This window comes from Eumetopias jubatus, unplaced genomic scaffold (assembly GCF_037043125.1).
Source record: "Eumetopias jubatus isolate StellerSeaLion01/CBP00866 unplaced genomic scaffold, mEumJub1_p1.0 scaffold_1, whole genome shotgun sequence".
In the NCBI taxonomy this organism is placed as follows: domain Eukaryota; kingdom Metazoa; phylum Chordata; class Mammalia; order Carnivora; family Otariidae; genus Eumetopias; species Eumetopias jubatus.
In genome coordinates this window covers 131,460,318-131,480,083 of record NW_028274807.1, presented here as the reverse complement: position 1 = coordinate 131,480,083, position 19,766 = coordinate 131,460,318, and the positions used below count along the sequence as shown (strand labels likewise).

Here is a 19,766-nt window from a genome sequence, read left to right as displayed (position 1 = left end):
TCTTCTTGAAGTAACTTTATTATTTATGATAGTGGAACTGGTCAGTATCTGTGCTTTTCTGTAATATACAACTGTCTGAGCTAATTATTGATCACTTTAAGGCTCTGAAAATGTTACCTTCCATTTAACTAATTAACTGGCTTGTTTGCATTTACAGCCTTACATTAACGTAACCCAAACTGACTTGAGCATACATGTTAGTTTGAGTTCCTTTGCTTCAGAAGACCCTTCAAGCCCTTTTTATTATCTGTAGCCAGGCTCTAGGGGAAACATTTTTTTCCTGTTTGTTTATTTACATAGTCAGCTGCAAGCTCCAATCATCCAAGGCTGTGTAAATGTTTATCTTTGAAAAGACAGGCATACATTTGAAATATGAGGATAAGCTGCTCTGAGTCAGTCATCACTGAGAGTCCCTTCCCCTGGACACACTTCTGTTTTTTCCTGGTGTCCCTAGTTGAAATTCACTCCTGTCAGCCCCATGGTCACTATTTGTAGTATGTATTAGCATGCTGCACTTTAAGTAGGGTAGTGAAATAGACAATGCCAATTAAATATTTGTCAGTAATATTGAAGTGTGTTACTGGATCTATAATTTGAGAAAATAATACAAAGAAGAATGGTTTAAAAGTGGAAAGTTATAAATCTTTTTAAACATTTTACAAACACCTTGCTTATTTATTTACTTATGGGTCTGCTTTATAATTATATAGTTAGCTCTACATAAGGCTTAATTACTGATTTTTGATTTGACAAACAATTTCTCAGTCTCAGAGATACAGTTTAAAGGTGGAATTTTCACAGACTATTTTAACAGAGATTGATATTCAGTATTTGTCTACATTTTCCATATCAGATTACCTTGCCTTCTAGGGGAACAGTGGCAGTGGTTAGTAATGGTTAGTAATCCTATTTTTTTTTAAAGATTTTATTTATTTAATTGACAGAGAGAGACAGTGTGCACAAGCTCTCCCCTGAACAAGGAGCCTGACATGGGGATGGGGCTCGATCCCAGGACCCTAGAATCATGACCTGGGCTGAAGGCAGCTGCTTAACCAACTGAGCCACCCAGGCACCCCTGTAATCCTATTTTTTTAAATTTTTTTTCTAATCCAGAGTTTTCACAAGTGTTTTTGTGACATTTGTTTATATATATAAAATTTATATATATATATATAAGTAATATGGTTATATATATATTTGGTTCAAGAGAGCTAACAAATCTTCAGTCATTCTGCAAATCTTTATTGTACACCCATTATAGGCAACCCAGTGTGCTAAACCTCCAAGACCCAAAGACAAATAAAACACTGCCCACTTATCATCTAGGAGGGGAGATAGACATGGAAGCAACTAATGTAGATGATGACCAGTGTTATAATGGGGGCATTTTAACACTGGAGGAATACCAGTTGGGGTAGTTAAAATTGAGGGGTTGGGGAATGGTGGTTACAGGGAAGGTATATCTGCTGGACATTCTAGAGGGACAAGACTTTTCTATGAGGTGAACAATGTGAGTAAAGGTAGTCTTCATTTTCTACTCTCTAACAATGCATTCTTTTTTTCTTTTTTTTTATTGGCACTATTAAAATGGTTAGATTCGATTGGCCTTACATTTGTTAGTGACGAAATTATGCCCTTAGTTATGAAAGACAACTAAAGTGGCCCCTACAATATGAATATTTACATATATCTGTTTCATTCTGTTGACATTGTTATTTTGCATGAACTAGTATTTTGATAGTATTAAAGTTTTAGATTTTAGTATATCATAGGTGTTTGATATATTTAAATCCATGATCAAAAAATTTAACTGGGAGTTGAAAATGAGAATCTTTAAATCACAAAATTAAATGAAATGGTTGATAATGATACAATTGAGAATGAGTATTATGTGCTTAGAAATATGGGAAAAATCAATAAAGCAGCTATGGAATAAAAAATAGCCTGCTAATGAGAGAATATTTGAAATTTAAAAGAAGTCCTAGTATCATCTGAACATATGGACATAGTTTTCATTTCATGATTATAGATGCAATGTTCTGAGATAGATATAGTAGTTTAGCTGGTTGACATATTTCAAGGATTTTCAAAGATTAAATTTCAAGCTATTTGTTCAGATTAGAAAAGTAATTCAGATGACAAGCCCAAGTCTCTGAACCCATTTGAAGCAGAACAGGATAGTTGAACACTACCTCTTAACTCTCATTCCAGTTTTTTAATTGCTTCTAGATTTTAAAAGTTGTCTTGAGCAGCAGAGCTCTACTGTCATTGAACCAGGCACAGACCAAGTAACTACTCTTGTTTGCTTGCCCCTTCCGACCTGACCACCTGGCCAAACCCAGGGCCTGCTTCTCTCTTTTAATATTCCAGTTATGTAGGTTGAACAGGGACTATTTTTTTTTTTCTACCTGAGAGATCTAGAAGAGGGTCGAGGGAGTGGGATAAATAAAGCCAGAGTGGTCTGATTGGCGTTTTTAACACTGCTCCCATCCCTGTTTTTCCCACTGTCACCTGGACTGTTGATGGGTCCTAGAGAAGGAACCCCATTTTCCTGCCTCTATATGTCTAGGTGCCGTTCCTAATCATAATATTTTATTTTTATTTATTTTTTTAAAAGATTTTATTTATTTGAGAGAGAGAGAGAGCATGAGCTGGGGGAGGGGATGGTGGACAAAGGCAGAGGGAGAAGCAGGCTTCCCGCTGAGCAGGGAGCCTGATGCGGGACTCGATCCCAGGACCCTGGGATCATGACCTGAGCCGAAAGCAGACGCTTAACTGACCAAGCCACCCAGGCGCCCCTGTATTTTAAAAAGCTCTGCAGAAGCAAAGAAAAAAAAACTCTGTAGAAAAATGAGAATTTTCTTGTGCTAGTTTTCAATTTTATAGTAGCATTCCATGTGACACCTTATGGAAACATCTCTTTGGTTCATATAAGGCTATCTGTGGTCATATAATTAAAATTTTTTGGCATCCATTTGGGAGTATCTGAATTATTGAGCATATGGATAACAGGATAAAAAAATAACAAAAGGCCTTTTATAAAGTCAGGACTAGATTTGAGTTCTCTTGAAGTAGATGAACTATCAGATAACGTAAAATTTCATCAGTGGAGAATACTTCTGCCTAAGACAGGACTTTTTATGAAATATATTTTAATTTGGACAAGGAGGTCATGAGAAAATGGTTCATCTCTGCAGAACAACTGTTTTTAAAAAATCAGTAATAAAAATACTATTCCCACTGGTATTCTAGCCTACACAGGAAACACAGTGCAGATTCAGATTAGGTCTCCCCACACCCTGATTCCTTCATTTTAGTGTCTTCTCCCAACCCTTTATCCCTTACCCTCTATATCCAGTATTCAGAAAAGGGATTTTTCCTTTTTTCCTTTGAGATAGAGTAGGCAGTTTAGGAAAGACCCCGGAGGGGGATACACATGCATTCTCCCCTATGACCCTAGCCAACGGTAACATATAACTTCATTATGATACATGTACGTTGTGGTTTTGATCCCCTCCCTGCAGGGAGAAGGCTGCCATGACAGTTCCGACAAGGACCATATAGGACCAAACCCTGCCCTCCCTCCCCTATCCCCCCACTGGGAGGAGGAGTCCCTTAGATGATTGGAAGCAGCCTCAGAGACCACCCTAGCTATGACCCATAACCTGTGCAAGCATAAAAAGGAAAGACAAAAGACGACCTGACCCCTGGTACAGTTGGCACCTCTGGGCCTGTCCCATTCTCCCGCTTTGGGAGGGTACTTTCACTTTAACTGCTAGTAAAGGCTTGCTTAAGAGTTTGGCTCTGAATTCTTTCTTCGCCTTGGGGGGAATGGGATTGGCTGCTGACATTTGGGTATACAGTGACATATAGGTTATTTACAGGTCAAATTTCTAATAGCTTCAACAAGCTAGAATATAACCAGAAACTTAGAAATAGGAGGAAAATACTAGAAAAGGCGAAATGTTTGCTTATTAAAATATGTTTAGGCACAGGAGAGCCCTTCCAGTCCTTATTCCCACAGTCTTATTTCACATTTTTCTTAAATTAGGAAAGATTCTGATAATTTATGATGTTGAAATAGGCTAGAATGTATGGCAGTTTAAAGTCTAGAGTGTTGTCTTTATTTTAAAAGACACACTGAGCAAGTGACAGAGTGGTGGAGATTTAGGATTTTTAAAAGCTAATGTATAATCATTATACAAATTGGTAGCCAGTAGCCTGATAATGATAGTCATGAGAAAAATGTCACGAAAAACAGAATGGAAAACTCCAAAAGCAAAGCAATGTGGAGTTATTTAATTTAGTTAAATTAAATAACTAAATAATTTAGTTATTTAATTTAATTAGCCAATTATTATGGCTAATTTGGGGCAATTAGCCATAATGTTCCAAATGTATATCACATCTGGACAAAAATTTCTTTATGGCTTAGTAATATTTTGATACTCTCAACATTTTTGTGTTGCAAAAAAAAATCACTTTTGTAGCATACATTGGTCATTCATTATGCTAGGTATATGAGGTATTCAAGCCTGGGATTTTTTTATAGTTGTGAGTTTTTTTCTTTTAAATTATAAATGAGTGAGATTTTCTGGTGGCCCTTGGATGAGGATATTTCCTTACCTTTGCAGAGGCCCATGTGAAATTATTTTCCTAGGTACACTAATCCAAACAATTTATAAAGTACATAATGTCCGTATTGACTTAAAGTTTATCACATGACCCATTTGTCTTCATTTAAAATTTTCATATCCTGGATCTTTGAGCCAGTCTAATACCGAGTATTGTCATATTAGGTTCATGATTCAGATCTTGCGTCTGGTTCCCAGCATTGATTATTTTTGGTCACTTACAGATGCATCACTTCATCACTAAAGATTTGCTTCCCTAACTTTTATGTGTATATAAGAAGAGCGAGGTGGGAGGAAGCAAGGGGCAGAGGGTGGTGGTAGAGACAGAGAAACCTAGATAGAGAGGCAACCATATAGAGATAAAAAAGAGAAAATATCTATTATATCTATATATGATCTTATTAGTAGCACCATTCATTTAGAATTAATTATATACTTTGTTACATCTCTTATGAAACTATCTTGACTTTTTAACTAGTTGTACTAATTTTTAAAGTGTATCTGTCTTCTTTCTCCAGTAACAGTATATGTGGTATATATCATGTGTATATTTATATCTCTTGAAACTTTTTTGTAGTTGTTACTTTAAAATTCAAATGTATCTATGAATGGTTTATTATCCTTAAAACATTTGAGTTTTGGTGTTCAATATAGGAACCATTAGTGACATGAGTATTTAAATTTAGTTTTAAATTAATTGAAATACATAGTTCTTCACATGTGATTAATGATTACCATGTTGAACAGTCAGATATAGAATATTTATTATCTCAGAAAGTTCTGTCGGGTAGTGCTGATCCACAAATTATCAAATGAATGGTGGATTCAGTTACAATCCATTCAGATCTTTTTAAGACAAAGTATTATTTGAAGCATACATGTATTTCTATGTGTGTAATACCCTATAAATCAACCCAGTCTTGAAAAACATGGTTTATGAGATTAGATTGACGTTGAATTAGGACATCGGATTCTGCTAAATAAATGTCTGTTTCTAAATTACTGCAGAATAATTTGTTCTCAATTCTGTAAGCATTTACTTCATAGTATTGTTTACATTGTAGACTGTGGCAAATTCTTTATCACATAGAAAGTTAGATATCAAGTCCATGCTAGTTTCACAAATAGCAAGGTAAATGTAGTGCAGTGGGGATGTGAAGAAGGTGGGGGAGGTCTGCAGGAAGGTGCCTCAAAGAAATAATTCTATAAGAAACATCAGTTAACTATGGAATATCAAATATATTCATTTCAGATGACTTTGTAGAGATAGTTTGATATAGGATCCTTTTCTCACTTCTAAATGCTGAATCTTTGATTAGTAGTATAATGACGTTTCTTATATACTATTTTATAGCCTTTTGATATAGCTTTTTCTGATTCCTTTTCTAAAGACATGTTTATTGACTGCCTACTTAGTATGACCTTGAATTTAGAAGCTCTTAAACATTATATTTTGAAGAGAATGATACTTTTTTTTTTAAAGAATATTATACCTGACAGTCCAAAACTATTGCTAACTCAGTGCTTTGTGTCCTCGTGGACATTGAGGTGGAAGTTCAGAATTTCTCAATTCAGAGTTAAATCCAAACCCAAATCAAAATATCATCATAAATTAATTTTAAGAAACCTCCACACAGTGAACTGTTTGTTGCCTTTGTTTCAATGGGGTCTCATCAGATGAGAATATATTTCACCTAGACATAGAAAGAAATCCATTTTAAGCTTGTAAGTAATTGTGCATTCTGTTTTTTATATTTATTTATATATGTATAAGTGATATGCCCTGATGTTTCATATGGAGGGAAAAAAAAGCTTTAAATAAAAGTAAGTTTTTTAAAAATTCCTGATACAGGAAGCAAAAAAGCCAGTACAGTTTCTAATTGCCTTTTAGAGTCTCTGAGTTCCCTCATTACCTGTGATTTAAGCTAAAAATGAGGTAATTATAGATAACATCAGTGTTTATCTGGTTGATCTTGGCACCTGCAGTCCTAATGTTGTAGCTTACCCATATCTGGTGCCACACTTTACAGTCTGATGCTGACATACCTAATTTACACTTCTCATATTTCCATTGATTTTTAAGTTAGATGTTCCTTGTTCTATTTGAATAGTATTTTTAAAACCATTCCCTTAAGATGGCATAAAAGTATATACTCTTTTACTTGGAATATTGGATTTATGGTACAGTCCTTTCATTAGAAATCTTTCACTAATATATTTCTATACAGATTTAAAATTTATTGCGTCCTTTTACCTATATATTTGGTAAGGCAGTTGTAGTTACTAATATGGCAATTTTTTTCAAATATTGGCATGCACTTCAGGATCATAAAATGGTATAAACCTTTTTGCATCAGATTCAGTTTTCTTACCTTGTGCTTTCCACCATCAAATACTTTACACATCTAACTCTGATCTTATTTTGCATAAAGATCACCTTTATTTTGCCCTGGTCTTTAGTACTACTATTTCTAGTCAAATCTCAAAAAACAGGATGATCAAGGGCTAGCTGACCTTGTAAACTACAGGATCATCTCTGCAGAGCTCCTTCACCATACCACCCCCTTACCATACCTCCCTCTTTGATCTTCCTTCTCTGTGACCTCTTCACCTTCCCCCTGGTGATAATCCATTTTCCATTCCCCTCATTCTTTATCAGTGAAAACCAGACTTAGTTCCTCTTAACCAAGTATTGAAGATCCTCAGTACTAGACTGTATGTAGTCTCTGAATTGTTTTCAGTAACTGTAGTTGTTTTGGGTTTCTTTAGTTAGCCCCATAAAGACATTCCTGCCTGCCCAGCTAGTGCCTGAAAATGGGGGTAGAAATCATCCTATAAGATACATAGTATAAAATTATTTTCTCTAGTGTGTCATCATTTGGGGCAATTCAGAAATTTTCTAGTCCAGAACTGCCACATAATCAAGTAACTTATGCATTATTTAGGTTACAAAAGTAATTAAACAATTACATTTAGAAGGTGCTAACTAGTTTTATACTAATTTTATGTGCGTATCTTAGGAAATACTACATTAAAATATATAATTAGAAAGAGATCTTACGATCATCAGCCGTATTTATTCACTGAGTATTCTAGTTGATTGCCATGTCAAAAAAAACAAAAAACAAACAAACAAAAAAACCCCACCAAAACCCAAAAGCATTGTCAAGTGGATTAACTACCTAAATAGGTATTCTTGGAGGGGAGACCTCAATTGCTGCTGTAGAAGTTGATTTCATTTTACTGAGAAATGACTGCAACACTCATGGCCAACATTTTTAATCAGTCACAGTGTTCTTTTCTGAGGAGCACATGGTAGCCTCAGAATCCTTTTTCACGCAGTGCTTCCAAGGCAGCCACTACCAATCCATTAACACTGGCCTGAGAAATAAACCAGTTTCTCTGCCTTTCCCTGAGTAGATGCTGGTTGTTTTTAGGGACCCAGTGCCTGCAAGGCATAGTGGTTACCACTAGATGGCACTAGTGCTTTGTCAAGAGAGTCCTTAAGGCCCAGGTGTGTCTCTAATCTGTTCCATTTGAGGCTTTTTACACACCTAAATACCCCAGGTTGTTTTTAACCACTCACAGCAGCTGTTGACTTACTTTCTCAGTCCAGCATCCAACTGGTGAAAACTTATCCCTGTACCCATGGACTTGATGTTCAAAAACTAGAAATCTAAGGAAGAAAATACAAGGTCATATTCTTGTCTTGCCTTGTTTCCAGAGGCCATTTTTGCCCTTTGATGTCTGCAATACCGTGTTTCCCTTTTAGTGTTGCTTCCAGGAAGATGCTTTTCCTAATTCTCTCTTTTTTTTTCTCTTAGTCAATTTTTCTGAGTCTTAGTTTCCTCATTGATAAAGAGGGGTTAAAAATACACATCCAAGGAGAGTTGTTGTAAAGGCTAAAAGTGATTTACTTAAAATATTGTATTTTTAAATATATGGATTTTTAATTTTTTATTTATTTATTTTTTAAAGATTTTATTTATTTGACAGAGAGGCACAGTGAGAGAGGGAATACAAGTAGGGGGAGTGGGAGAGGGAGAAGCAGGCTTCCCGCTGAGCAGGGAGCCCGATGTGGGGCTCGATCCCAGGACCCTGGGATCATGACCTGAGGCGAAGGCAGATGCTTAAGTGACTGAGTCACCCAGGCACCCGTGGATTTTTTTTAGCATTTTAATGGCACCATTGCCAGATTTTGGCTATTACGGGCACACTATATACTTTTTTTTAAATATAAGACAAAGTTTAGGAACTACCTTTTCTTTATTTTTGTTAAGCTGAAGAATTCCACCACTGACTCGTCAATAACTTAGTATTCTTTGCCCATGTCCTGATCTGAGTTCAGGCGTAGGTGCCCATTTGTATTTATGATTGTAAAAAACTTTTATTTGGGTTCAGCTCCCCTCAAAGGGCTAAACTGTTCAACACTTTGTCCTCTGTGGAGACTGTTGAAGCTCTAACAGCCCAGCTCTTGGGGTGGCATTTGAGTGCGTGTGGTGCTGCTATTATTTTCTACACTCAAGTTTTTATTTTTAGGTATAAAACTAGTTCTCCCTTCTCTGTACTGCCAGAGTGCTTTGCCTTCACCAGATTATTATTGGTTTACAGATCCATCTACCTCCTTAACTTCATGCTTTCTCTAATCCTTCTATGTGCTAAGCACATGGTAGGTACGGTCACTCGTGTTTACTCCGTATCACTGTTCATTAATGAAACACGAGGCCATAGAAGAGCAAGACAATGAATTATCTGTGGCCTTCGTGTTCCTCTGTTGTTAGGGCTCTTCATCAGTTTGAGGCGTTAAGCCTTAATTGGAACTCTAAGTACCCTGAATAAATTGAGATGATTGTGAATTCCAAAGATAATGTTTCCATTTCACATGCCCCAGTCTCCTGTTCTCTCTACCGACACTGTAATCAAGGCCCAGGGTCTTATTTAAGCTAACAAATAATTATCCTTCATTTCATAAGTAGTATGTAACTTGACCTTAAAAGGCTGCGTAACTTGACAAGATGGCAATGAATCTAGCCACCAGCTGTGTCTACCTTCACTCTGTCCTGGTCCCTGTGAATAGGAGCTGATTTTGGAAGAGACTCTGGGGAGTCTTTGCCTCACACTTCCCTCTCTTATCTGGAATGTATCGGTGATTTCAGGCCATGGAACTGCATGGTCTTGCACAAATTTTGATTCCTTTTGGGTTCTGAATCCGTTTAAAATCTGCAGTTTTTGCTTGCAGACCACAAGCTATTTAGACATACTTAACATTTTCTGAGATGTACTCATTGCTTATCTCATCTTTGAGTACTGCTAAAACTGGATAAAAACAAAACCTGAATATGAGATGTGGATAATATATGTGAGATTGTTGGGAAATGGATAATGTATTTAAAATATTATGGGTAATACAAATGGACTAATGTGATTTAAAAAAAAGAACATTTCTTTGAGCTTGGAGCGGCTAAGAATTACTTAAGCATGAAAACAGTGGAAAGAGCATCAGGAGAAAATGTTAGATTTAAATTAATACACAAATTAAAAGCTTTACTGTGTTGGAAACCAAGGTATTGGGTTAAAAAGTGTATGTGTGTGGCAGACAAAGGTGTGATTTTTTAATGTAAAAACTCCTCCTTTGGACCAATAATAAAGCACACTAAAATAAAAGCAATATTATAATATATTATTAACAATAATGCTAATTTTAAAAAAGAAATAAAATGACTCAAAAGCATGAAAATTTTTCACTTTCACTAAGGATACAAATGCAAATTAAAATAAAAATGAAGCATTACTTTCTGTTATGAATGGAGTGTTGGGAGTAAAATTTTCATGGAGCAGTGGTAGGAATGTATTTCTTCGGTATGGAGCCAGAGTGCTTGTCTCATTTGGCATACTTAGCTACTAGCCCCTCCTGGCAGAAGGCTTGGGGATCAGTGCTACAGGGCTGAGCTGGAAGTTCTCCTGCGTGTGGCAGTCAGAAATGTGCCATTGCCTGCATCACTCTTCTGGAAAACTCTGTGGAGAAGATACTCCACGGTCAGGTGTTTTAGCTGTAGGCGTGCAGTTGGTTGCAGTACTGGCTCTAAGATAACATAGTGAGCAGGCTATCCTTTCTCAAAATGAATCAGGTCTGGCCAGTGACAACTGCATGTGTATGTTGGAGGACGGTTGAGGGTTTTAAAGGCTTTCTTTTGAGGAAGTCTCTCTGAAGAGATTGCCAGGATTTCAGCCCTGATGATAAGTTTTAAATGATAAGTTTACTGTGGTATTATGAAATCTGAGAGAAATTTCATAAAGCTCTGCTCAGTCGCCTCAACTGTTGACAAATGATTCTTGATGTGTAGTTTGGTACAAGATGCAGGGAATATAGGTCTACTTTCTTTATTCAAACTCAGTAAATGGTTTGGGACAATTAATTTCCAATTGTTTCCCAGTAGAGCAGATTTACTTGTATATTAATGAAGCACAGGTGTTAGGCCCCTGGTGTCTGCGTGCCTGGGAGGCATATTTCAGTTGTTTATCTGCTCAGCCATAGGTACTGCAAGGTACTCAAGCTTGCCTTTAACAGTTTTTACAGTGAGGCTTTTTAATTTTTTGATGTTTTTTTTCAAATTTGCCTGCACCTGTTAAAATTTTAAAACTGATCATGTAGAAAGAAGTTCCAGAGATTTCAATAGTAAATAGCACTGAAAGTTAAAGTAGTCTTCTATTTAACTCCCCAGCCTAACACTAAAGAGAAATGGGTTCATTTAAACAGATATTTCATGTGAGAAGCCAATATAATCAACGGTACCCTTTTTGTTGTGTATTTTTGGAGCAGGTATGTCTTTGTCAATGGCTAAAGCAGTCATGTATTTATATTAATACTCATTTTTTTTCTTGTTTCATCACTGAACTGCACTATCAACATTTTAGAGGAAATAGAATAGCCTCCATAGACATTATGAATTTCAGTAGCTGGCATAATTACAGAGATCTACATATTCATTAAATCTACAGAAGAACTGTGTCCAAAAAGACAGCCACGCGTTCAGAAACAGTACACAACTAAATATATATGTTTTAAAAGTTGCATTTCTTACACTTATTTAAAATTAATTCCTCTTAGCACTCCTCTCCAAGCAGAGAATTTTAACAAAAGGATCACTATGCTTTGGTTTCTTGCATATAGGAAAGAATGGGAAGAACTATTTGTAAACAACAATTACTTGGCAACAATAAGGCAGAAGGGGATTAATGGGCAGCTGAGAAGCAGCAGGTTCCGCAGCATTTGCTGGAAGGTAAGAAGAAAATATTTATTTACAGTTTGTGGTTGCAGTATATCAACACATTACCTGATGCCCTGGGAGATTACCCATGCACGGGATCACTGAATTTTCCAGGAGACTTCACTCTCGATTTTTTGGCCATCCAAGTTTATCTTTCATAGGACATTTACTAATAAGGTTGAACCACCTTAGTCCCGAGTAACTGGTGATGGTAAAGGAGTCATTTGAAATAGCTGTTCTTTCATCTCATTTGATGGAGCAGAATTCAACACCTTTACAACCCCCAGAGGCTTCTGTAGAAATCCTTGAAACCAGGCAGGGGCAGGGTGGGATTTATTTCCAGCTTCCCATTGTATCAAGTGCAGCCATTTAGTCACCCCCCTTTTTGATTGAGAAATAGCAGATGGAAAAGATTTTTCAATTTTTTTTTTGTTTTTACTGGAAACATAAAGTGAAGGGCAGCAGGAAAGAGAAGTGGAAGAAAATTAGGTCAGTCTCCTAAGAGAAAGGGCCATTGATTACCAAAACTAGTGATAATCTGCAGTTATCTTTTTTTAATTGCCTGCAAATATTGTCCCTTTTTGTTCTCTCAAAATGAATTAATTGAGGTTTAGACTTATTTCTGAAATGACTCCTGTTGAAAGTTTTTTAGGTTTTATCTGCCTAAACTGAGAATACAGAGTCTGTGAAAGTAGACAGTAAGAAATACATGATGCATTAGACAGTTTTAGATTTAATAATTTAGATTTAATAATTAAAATACATCTTTCTTCTGTTAGATGCAGGCAGTAAAGGCAGGGGACCTGCTGCTAGAATATTTGTTTACAAATATTTGTGCCCCACCCCCCATTCCTTATTGTTTAACTTTTAGTATCCTTCGTTTGTTAAAAATAAACTCAAACCCAGATTTATTTTAATGTTGTATTACACTAAATGAAATCAAATTTGTCTTTTTAAGAATGCTTGTTTTTTTCATAAGCCAGCTGCCAGTTGTAAATTACATTTCTGTCTTAAAAGGAATGACTTCACTTCTCAAGCCGTGCCCTCAGGTTCTTTTCCGTCCTTTACCTGCCAGTTTTAAGACAAATCGTAAACCTTGAAATTAATCATTGGACTTTGTGTCTGTCAATACGCCATTAATATAAGACTGTAAAATGGGAATTATACTTGAGCCTCAGTGCATTCTTGTTCATTTTTAATATAAATCTGGAGGGGAGCTTGATTCAGTTTTGTGGTGTAGCTTTTGGGATCTTGTTCTTTTGGCCTCCGTTCACTTTTTGAATTGTCCAAATATATATAAACATTCCCAAATATAATTTACTGGGAACTGGAATGCTGTGAATATGAAATACCATGAATATGAATACCTCTTGCAATATTCAATATGAATATCTCTTTCAGGTGATTCTGTTTGGCAAATAGTTTTATATGTTGCTTGTTAGGATTTTTACAAAAGTTTCCTTTTTTTTTTTTCCTTGACAGCTATTTCTTTGTGTCCTTCCTCAAGATAAAAGTCAGTGGATAAATAGAATTAAAGAATTAAGAGCATGGTATAGCAACGTTAAAGAAATAGTAAGTTGTACTTTAATTAATGTAATTGTTTTCTTATGTACACTTTCAAGTCCAGTAACCTCTGATCTTTGTGTGTGTATTTTCTTTCTTTCCTTGCCAGCACATCACAAACCCAAGGAAGGTTGTTGGCCAGCAAGATTTGATGATCAATAATCCCCTTTCACAGGATGAAGGGGTAAAGTTCATCTTTATTCATATCTCAGCTTCTTTTGCCCATAAGAATATACTTATGAGACTAGTTATCAATCACAATGAAAGCAGTGTTATTTCATGCCAATTAATTTTTTTTTACTCCATATATTATGCAACCTAAAACCTGATGGAAATTATTCCATGCTATATTCATCCTGTGTTGTAGGAGGTTTATGATCTATTTCTGTGGAATGGCACTATGGAGAAGTCCCAGGGGACCATAAGAACTCAGGGTAAAAGAGAAGAGCATAAACAGGAGGTTAGAACTGTTTTATCAAGGTTGTAGTGGGCAGTGAGGAGGCTAGGAAAGCCTCCCTTCATGATAAAAATAGAGAAGCGTTCACTTGGTGGGACTAACTTCCAAGAAGAAAAGTGACTGTGGTGAGTCTATTAAGTTTTTAAAGATAATGAAAAGGATCTACCTATCACCACTGATACTCCGGCAAAGACTAAGAATAATTATTACTTTAGAGGTATTGTATAACTTCTTCGATTGCTGCTCTAATTCCTGTTTCTCTGCTAACAGAAATTATTTTCCAGCTAATATATATTAGCATTTCTTTTTTACCTGATACATATAGTTGTTATGATATAGTCGATAGTATAGCAGCACAGAATATTAAGTAAATTTTAAAACTTTGCTTAAACTCACATTTTAAAAAGTATCTAAAAATCTGTTTGATCATAAAAACCAAGCTTTGCAGAAAACATTATATGTCTAGTGCTTTGGGAGTTCAGATCAGGTTCAAGTTGAGACCAGTTGGCCTATGGCTCTGCTCTAATCTAAGTAGACCTTTTCGTTGTTTATAAGGGAAGTAGTGGATATAGAACAGCAAAACTATCATTCACTTTATACAGATAATACAAAAATTTAAAATATATACAGTATTATTACTGGAAAAATTGATGTTAGTATAAGGGTATGTTTCTGATATTAAACTAGTTTTTAATAAAAATTATTCCAAATTTCAGGTTTCCTTTCCACAATGTGAAATGATAACTCAGAGAAGGATAAATTTGATCAGTTAAATTATTAAATTGAGATCATAAAAGTCAAGTAAAGGTGTAAGATTATCTTAAATAGGTTGTTTTCCTTATTTCAGAGTCTTTGGAACAAATTTTTTCAAGATAAAGAACTGCGATCAATGATTGAACAAGATGTCAAAAGAACGTATGTAGAACTTTCAGTAATTCAAATTAGTGTTATCTCTTTGTAATTTTAGTAAAATACAAAATCCATAGAGGAGTTTTAATTGAATACAGTATTTGCTTTGTATTAATAACAAAGTTATTGTGGCCATTTTTGATAGCAACGATTATTTTCTATTCTTAAAATATAGATCCTGTTTTCCCTTTTTCAACATAAATTGTAATACTGATAATCTTAATATTTAATCCATTTTTCAGTTTTCAACAGTGATTGAAAATCATGTGCTTCTGATTAAGGTTATATTATGTGGTCATAATATTGATATTGCTAAAAAAAATTGTCTCTTGCTTCACACCTTTCAATCTCTTTCTAACCAAATTACTTTTTAAATGACAACTATTATTTTTACCCTCCTTATTTCTGTCTCTCTCAGAGTCATTCAGGTTTGCAAACAGCCTCTTCTCTGCATCTACTTAGTATTTACCATGTGAAAGAGTTGTTTACTTAGCTCATGGTTAATTAATATCCATGACTTTAATATATTGGGCTCTATCTTTCTGGGTCATGTAGTGAGAAGTACATGGAATTTGTGTGCCAAGGTCCTAGGGTAAGTTCTAGCAACATATGCTATAATCTTAAGCATTTTACTTTTCAATGAACGTCTTTCCTCAGCGTTCTTTTCTGTAAAATGGGGATAATAGTTAACCTCAAAGGATTGCTGTATATTAATAAGTGTACATTTTAATAGTAGTATTTAAATATGTTTGCACTTTTTTCTGAAGATTTATTTATTCATCCTAGAGAAAGAGAGAGAGTGAGCATACATGAGCAGGGGAGAGGGACAAAGGTAGAGGGAGAGAGAATCTCAAGTGGACTCTATGCTGAGCATGGAGCCCAACATGGAGCTTGATCTCATGACCCTGAGATCACAACCCTACATCATGACCAGAGCCAAAACCAAGAGTCGGACTCTTAACCAACTGTACCACCCAGGCGCCCCTAGATATGTTAACACTTAGGTAACTGTAAACAGTTACCTAAGTGTTAGTAAATTTAATCATTGGATCTAGGATGGACCATGTATTTGCAGAGTCATGGATATCCCTAGTGCCTTTTTCCGGGTTCTTCTGCAGCTTCTCTTGTCTGCCCTACTGCTAGTTCAACTCCTGCTAGACCTGTCACAAGGTCAAGGCCTCTGGCTCTCTGAGATCCGTCTCTTTCCAGGTCCCAAACACTGAATAATCAGATGACATAGACTGCTATTAAGGTTATACTGCATATTGAACAAATAACATTTTGTATTTTAAAATGAAAATCAGTGGAGGGGTGCCTGGCTGACTCAGTTGGTAGAGCGTGTGACTTTTAGTCTTACGGTTGTGAGTTCAAGCCCCACATTGGGCCTAGAGCTTACTTTAAAAAAAAAAAAAGAAAGAAAGAAAGAAAGCAGTGGAATCATGGGTTCAGAATACAACAGAACTGTATGTAACTGGCAATGGTGGCAGGTTTGGGGGGAGGGAGGTATGGGATCATTTTGATGAGCTGAGTTATCTAGGTAACCCAAGAGTAACCAATTATAGGGGAACTACTCGGAGGCTTTGGGTGCCAGTGCTTGACTTCTAGTATATAGTTGCAGAAAGTAGAATGCCATTGTATTGGTGCACAGGAGGCACTCAAATATTTGTTGGAAAAAACAAAAAATAATTTCCTCACCAATCACTTAAGTAACTGTATAGTGGCAGTAAAACAGGCCTCTTAAAAACAAAATGCATGGTATATATTGCTAAGCAAATGGTAAAGGTATCCTTTAAAAAAAAAATTGGTAGGCAGTTATCTTAGAAAATTTGGCTAATAAGGATTATGATCAATCTTTCTACTGTTATCAAATGAAAATAGAGGCACCATGGCACTGGAGTGGAGTCACATACTCAGAGGCCCTATGGACCAGACTGGTTGAAAGACAAAGCAAACAAGAGAAGGGGAAAATAAAACTCAGACAGCCAAACCTCATAGGAAGTGGCATTGGGAGCCCATTGATTATTTTGGTTACTTAACACAAACATTTATGCTTTGCTGTGTGAGAAAGTGTTATTTCGTGAAAAGTGTATTCTTGTAACTATTTGGTTTTATATTTTCTATGCATTTTTCATATATTTAAAATGTGTGTGTGCATGTGGTGTGTACAACACATATATGGCTAACTTTTTCTCTTACGGTTGTCTCCACTGGTACATTTTAATTCAGTTGGCAAACCTGAGATTCAGGGATGGCAGTTAGGAGACCCTATAGTTCATAGCATAGATGGAGGAGGTTGCATCTTTTTCCCCAGAAGCCTCTTCCATGACTCTCCTCTACATTTAGAGAAAGTCTCCTTGCCATCTCTATATAAATTTTGTGGCAGGTAACTTAGCTTGTAAGGTAAGACTGTCAATCTTTTAAGCCACCAAATTGCCTAATGATAAAAGCTGAATAGCTTGAATAATTTTACTACTTTAGGTACTACATTCTCTTTATGAGGTACTACATGATCTAAAATCCATGGTTTGCAGTCCGGTCTGTAAGGCATCTCATGATGAAATAGGAGAAGAAAAGAAGAAATACAGCTCAACGAATGTTATACAGTGTTACTCATTTACTAGCATCTGTGATAAGAATTTTGTTTTTTACTGTACATTTATTGAATGTCTACTGTGTCCCAGCCTTATCCTTTGCATTGTGGGAACAGAGTGGTGAATAAGACAGACAAGGGCCTGCTTTCATGGGATACACATTTGAGTGTCGGGGGGTGAGGGGAGTGAGACAGCACGTGTAGATAAAGAAGATGATTGTAAAGGATGGTAATTGCTGGGAAGAGATAAAGCAGGGTGATAGGGTAGTTAGAGGGGTGGCAGTTTTAGGGACAGTGATTAGGAAAGGCATCTCTGAGAAGATGACATTTAAGCTGAGATGTGATAAATTTTAAAAAGTCAGCCATGTGAAGATCTAGGGAAAGAGCATTCCAGGCAGAGGGAACAGCTAGTGCAAAGTCCCTCAGTGAAAATAAGCTAGGTGTTTTGAGAAACCGAAGGGGGGCAGGTATGGCGGGAGGTAAGTGATTTAAGTGGGGAAATTTGGGAGAGAGCAGATGCCACACAAGCAGTCCTGTAGGCCAAAGTAGGGAGTTAGGGTTTTATTCCAGTTGCAATGGGAAGCCATTGGGGGATATTGAGTAGGGCTGTGATATCTAAAAGGATCATGCTGGCTGCTGTGCAGTGGGGTGGGTAGAGGTGAAGATGGAATCTGGGAAAGTAGGAGTCTTGTGGTACTATTCCACATTAAGTAATGTTAGTGACTTAGATGAAAGATGTAGTAATAAAGATGGTTAGGAGTAGATAGGTTGAGGATGTGCATTTTCTATTTTTAAATATTAAGTATAAGAGGTCATTATATGTAGTTTTCTCACATTCCTCAGTTCTCTTCCACTTTTGCTGCCCTGTTTGTAGGTCTTTTTTTTTTTTTTTTTTTTTTTTTTGCCTCCTGTCTAGAGTCTCTCACTTGTTTGTTTTCTTCAGATCTGTTCTCTTTCTCCTCTAGTTGAATCCATGTGTAACAGCCTTATTTTCAGAAAGCACATCTAGTCATGCTACTTGCCTAATCTAAAGCCTTCTCTGACTCTCTGGTCTGCCGAAGAATGGATTTACCCAGACCCCTAACACACACATGGTTCCCTTTTAGAGTTTTCCAGCTCTCTTTCTGTTACTGACATTGAGTTCAACTCCACTGCAATCTGAGAGCATGATTTCTCATCTGCCAAATTGGTTTGAGTGTGCTTTGGGGTCCAGAACATGGTATATCTTGGTGAAGGTTCCATGTGAGCTTGAGAAGAATGTGTATTCTGCTGTTGTTGGTTGAAGAAGTACATAGGTCTCAATATATTCAGTAGATTGATGATGTTGAGTTCACCTGTATCCTTCTGATTTTCTGCCTGCCAGATCTGTCCATTTCTAATAGACAGTTATTGAACTTGCCAACCATGATAGTGGATTTTAAAAGTTTTCATTGCAATTTTATTAGTTTTTGCTTCACACAGTTTGATGCTCTGTTGTTAGGTGTATATATGTTAAGGATTGATACGTCTTCTTGGAGAATTGACCCCTTTATCATTGTGTAATGCCCTTTTAAAGAAATCTTTTAATTAGTGTTAGCCTGGTGTATTTTTCTCCATTCATTTACTTCTAATCTAAATATGTCTTTGTATTTAGAGTGGGTTCCTTGTAAGTAACATATAGTTGGGTTGTGTTTTTGATCCACTCTGACAATCTCTTTTCTTTTAGTTGGTGCATTTAGGCCATTGATATTTAAAATGATTATTGTTACAGTTGGATTATTGTCTATCATATTTGTTACTCTTTTCTGTTACCTTTTCTTCTTTTCTCTTCCACCCTTTTTCAGCCTTTTGTAGTTTTAATTGAGCATTTTATATTATTTCATTTTCTTTCCTTTCTCAGCATACCAGTTATACTACTTTTACTTTTTTTTAGTTGTTGCCTTAAATTTTACAATAGGCATTTTAGGTAATCCATATCCACTTTCAAATAACACTATACCACTTCACTGATAGTGTGAGTACTTTATAATAACAAAGTCATCCAAACTCCTTCCTCCCATCCTCTGTGTTATTGCTGTTATTCATTTCACTTATATATGAGCATATATATATCTATGTATGTTTGCACATATACATACATATAAGCACACATAGTTGAGTACATTGTTGGTATTATTTCAAACAACTGGTATCTGTTATATCAGTTGACAGTAAGAAAAATAAAAGTTTTTATTTTGTTGCACTTATTCCTTCTTATGTTTTTCCTTTATGTAGATCACAGTTTCTAACCTATATTATTTTCTTGTAAATCACTTCTTGTGAAGCAGGTCTACTGACAACAAATTCCCTCAATTTTTGTTTGTCTG

General features: G+C 36.0%; 1 protein-coding gene across 7 annotated transcripts in view; it reads left to right on the top strand.

The window, feature by feature from the left end:
* TBC1D5 (TBC1 domain family member 5) overlaps positions 1-19,766 on the top strand; it is a 570,230-nt gene that overhangs the window by 304,658 nt on the left and 245,806 nt on the right. For all 7 annotated transcript variants that reach the window (XM_028099038.2, XM_028099036.2, XM_088026316.1 and 4 more), the window contains 4 exons: positions 11,806-11,914; positions 13,385-13,474; positions 13,575-13,649; positions 14,770-14,837. In XM_028099038.2, the coding sequence (XP_027954839.1) occupies positions 11,806-11,914; positions 13,385-13,474; positions 13,575-13,649; positions 14,770-14,837 (342 nt within the window). The remainder of the gene's footprint in view (positions 1-11,805; positions 11,915-13,384; positions 13,475-13,574; positions 13,650-14,769; positions 14,838-19,766) is intronic.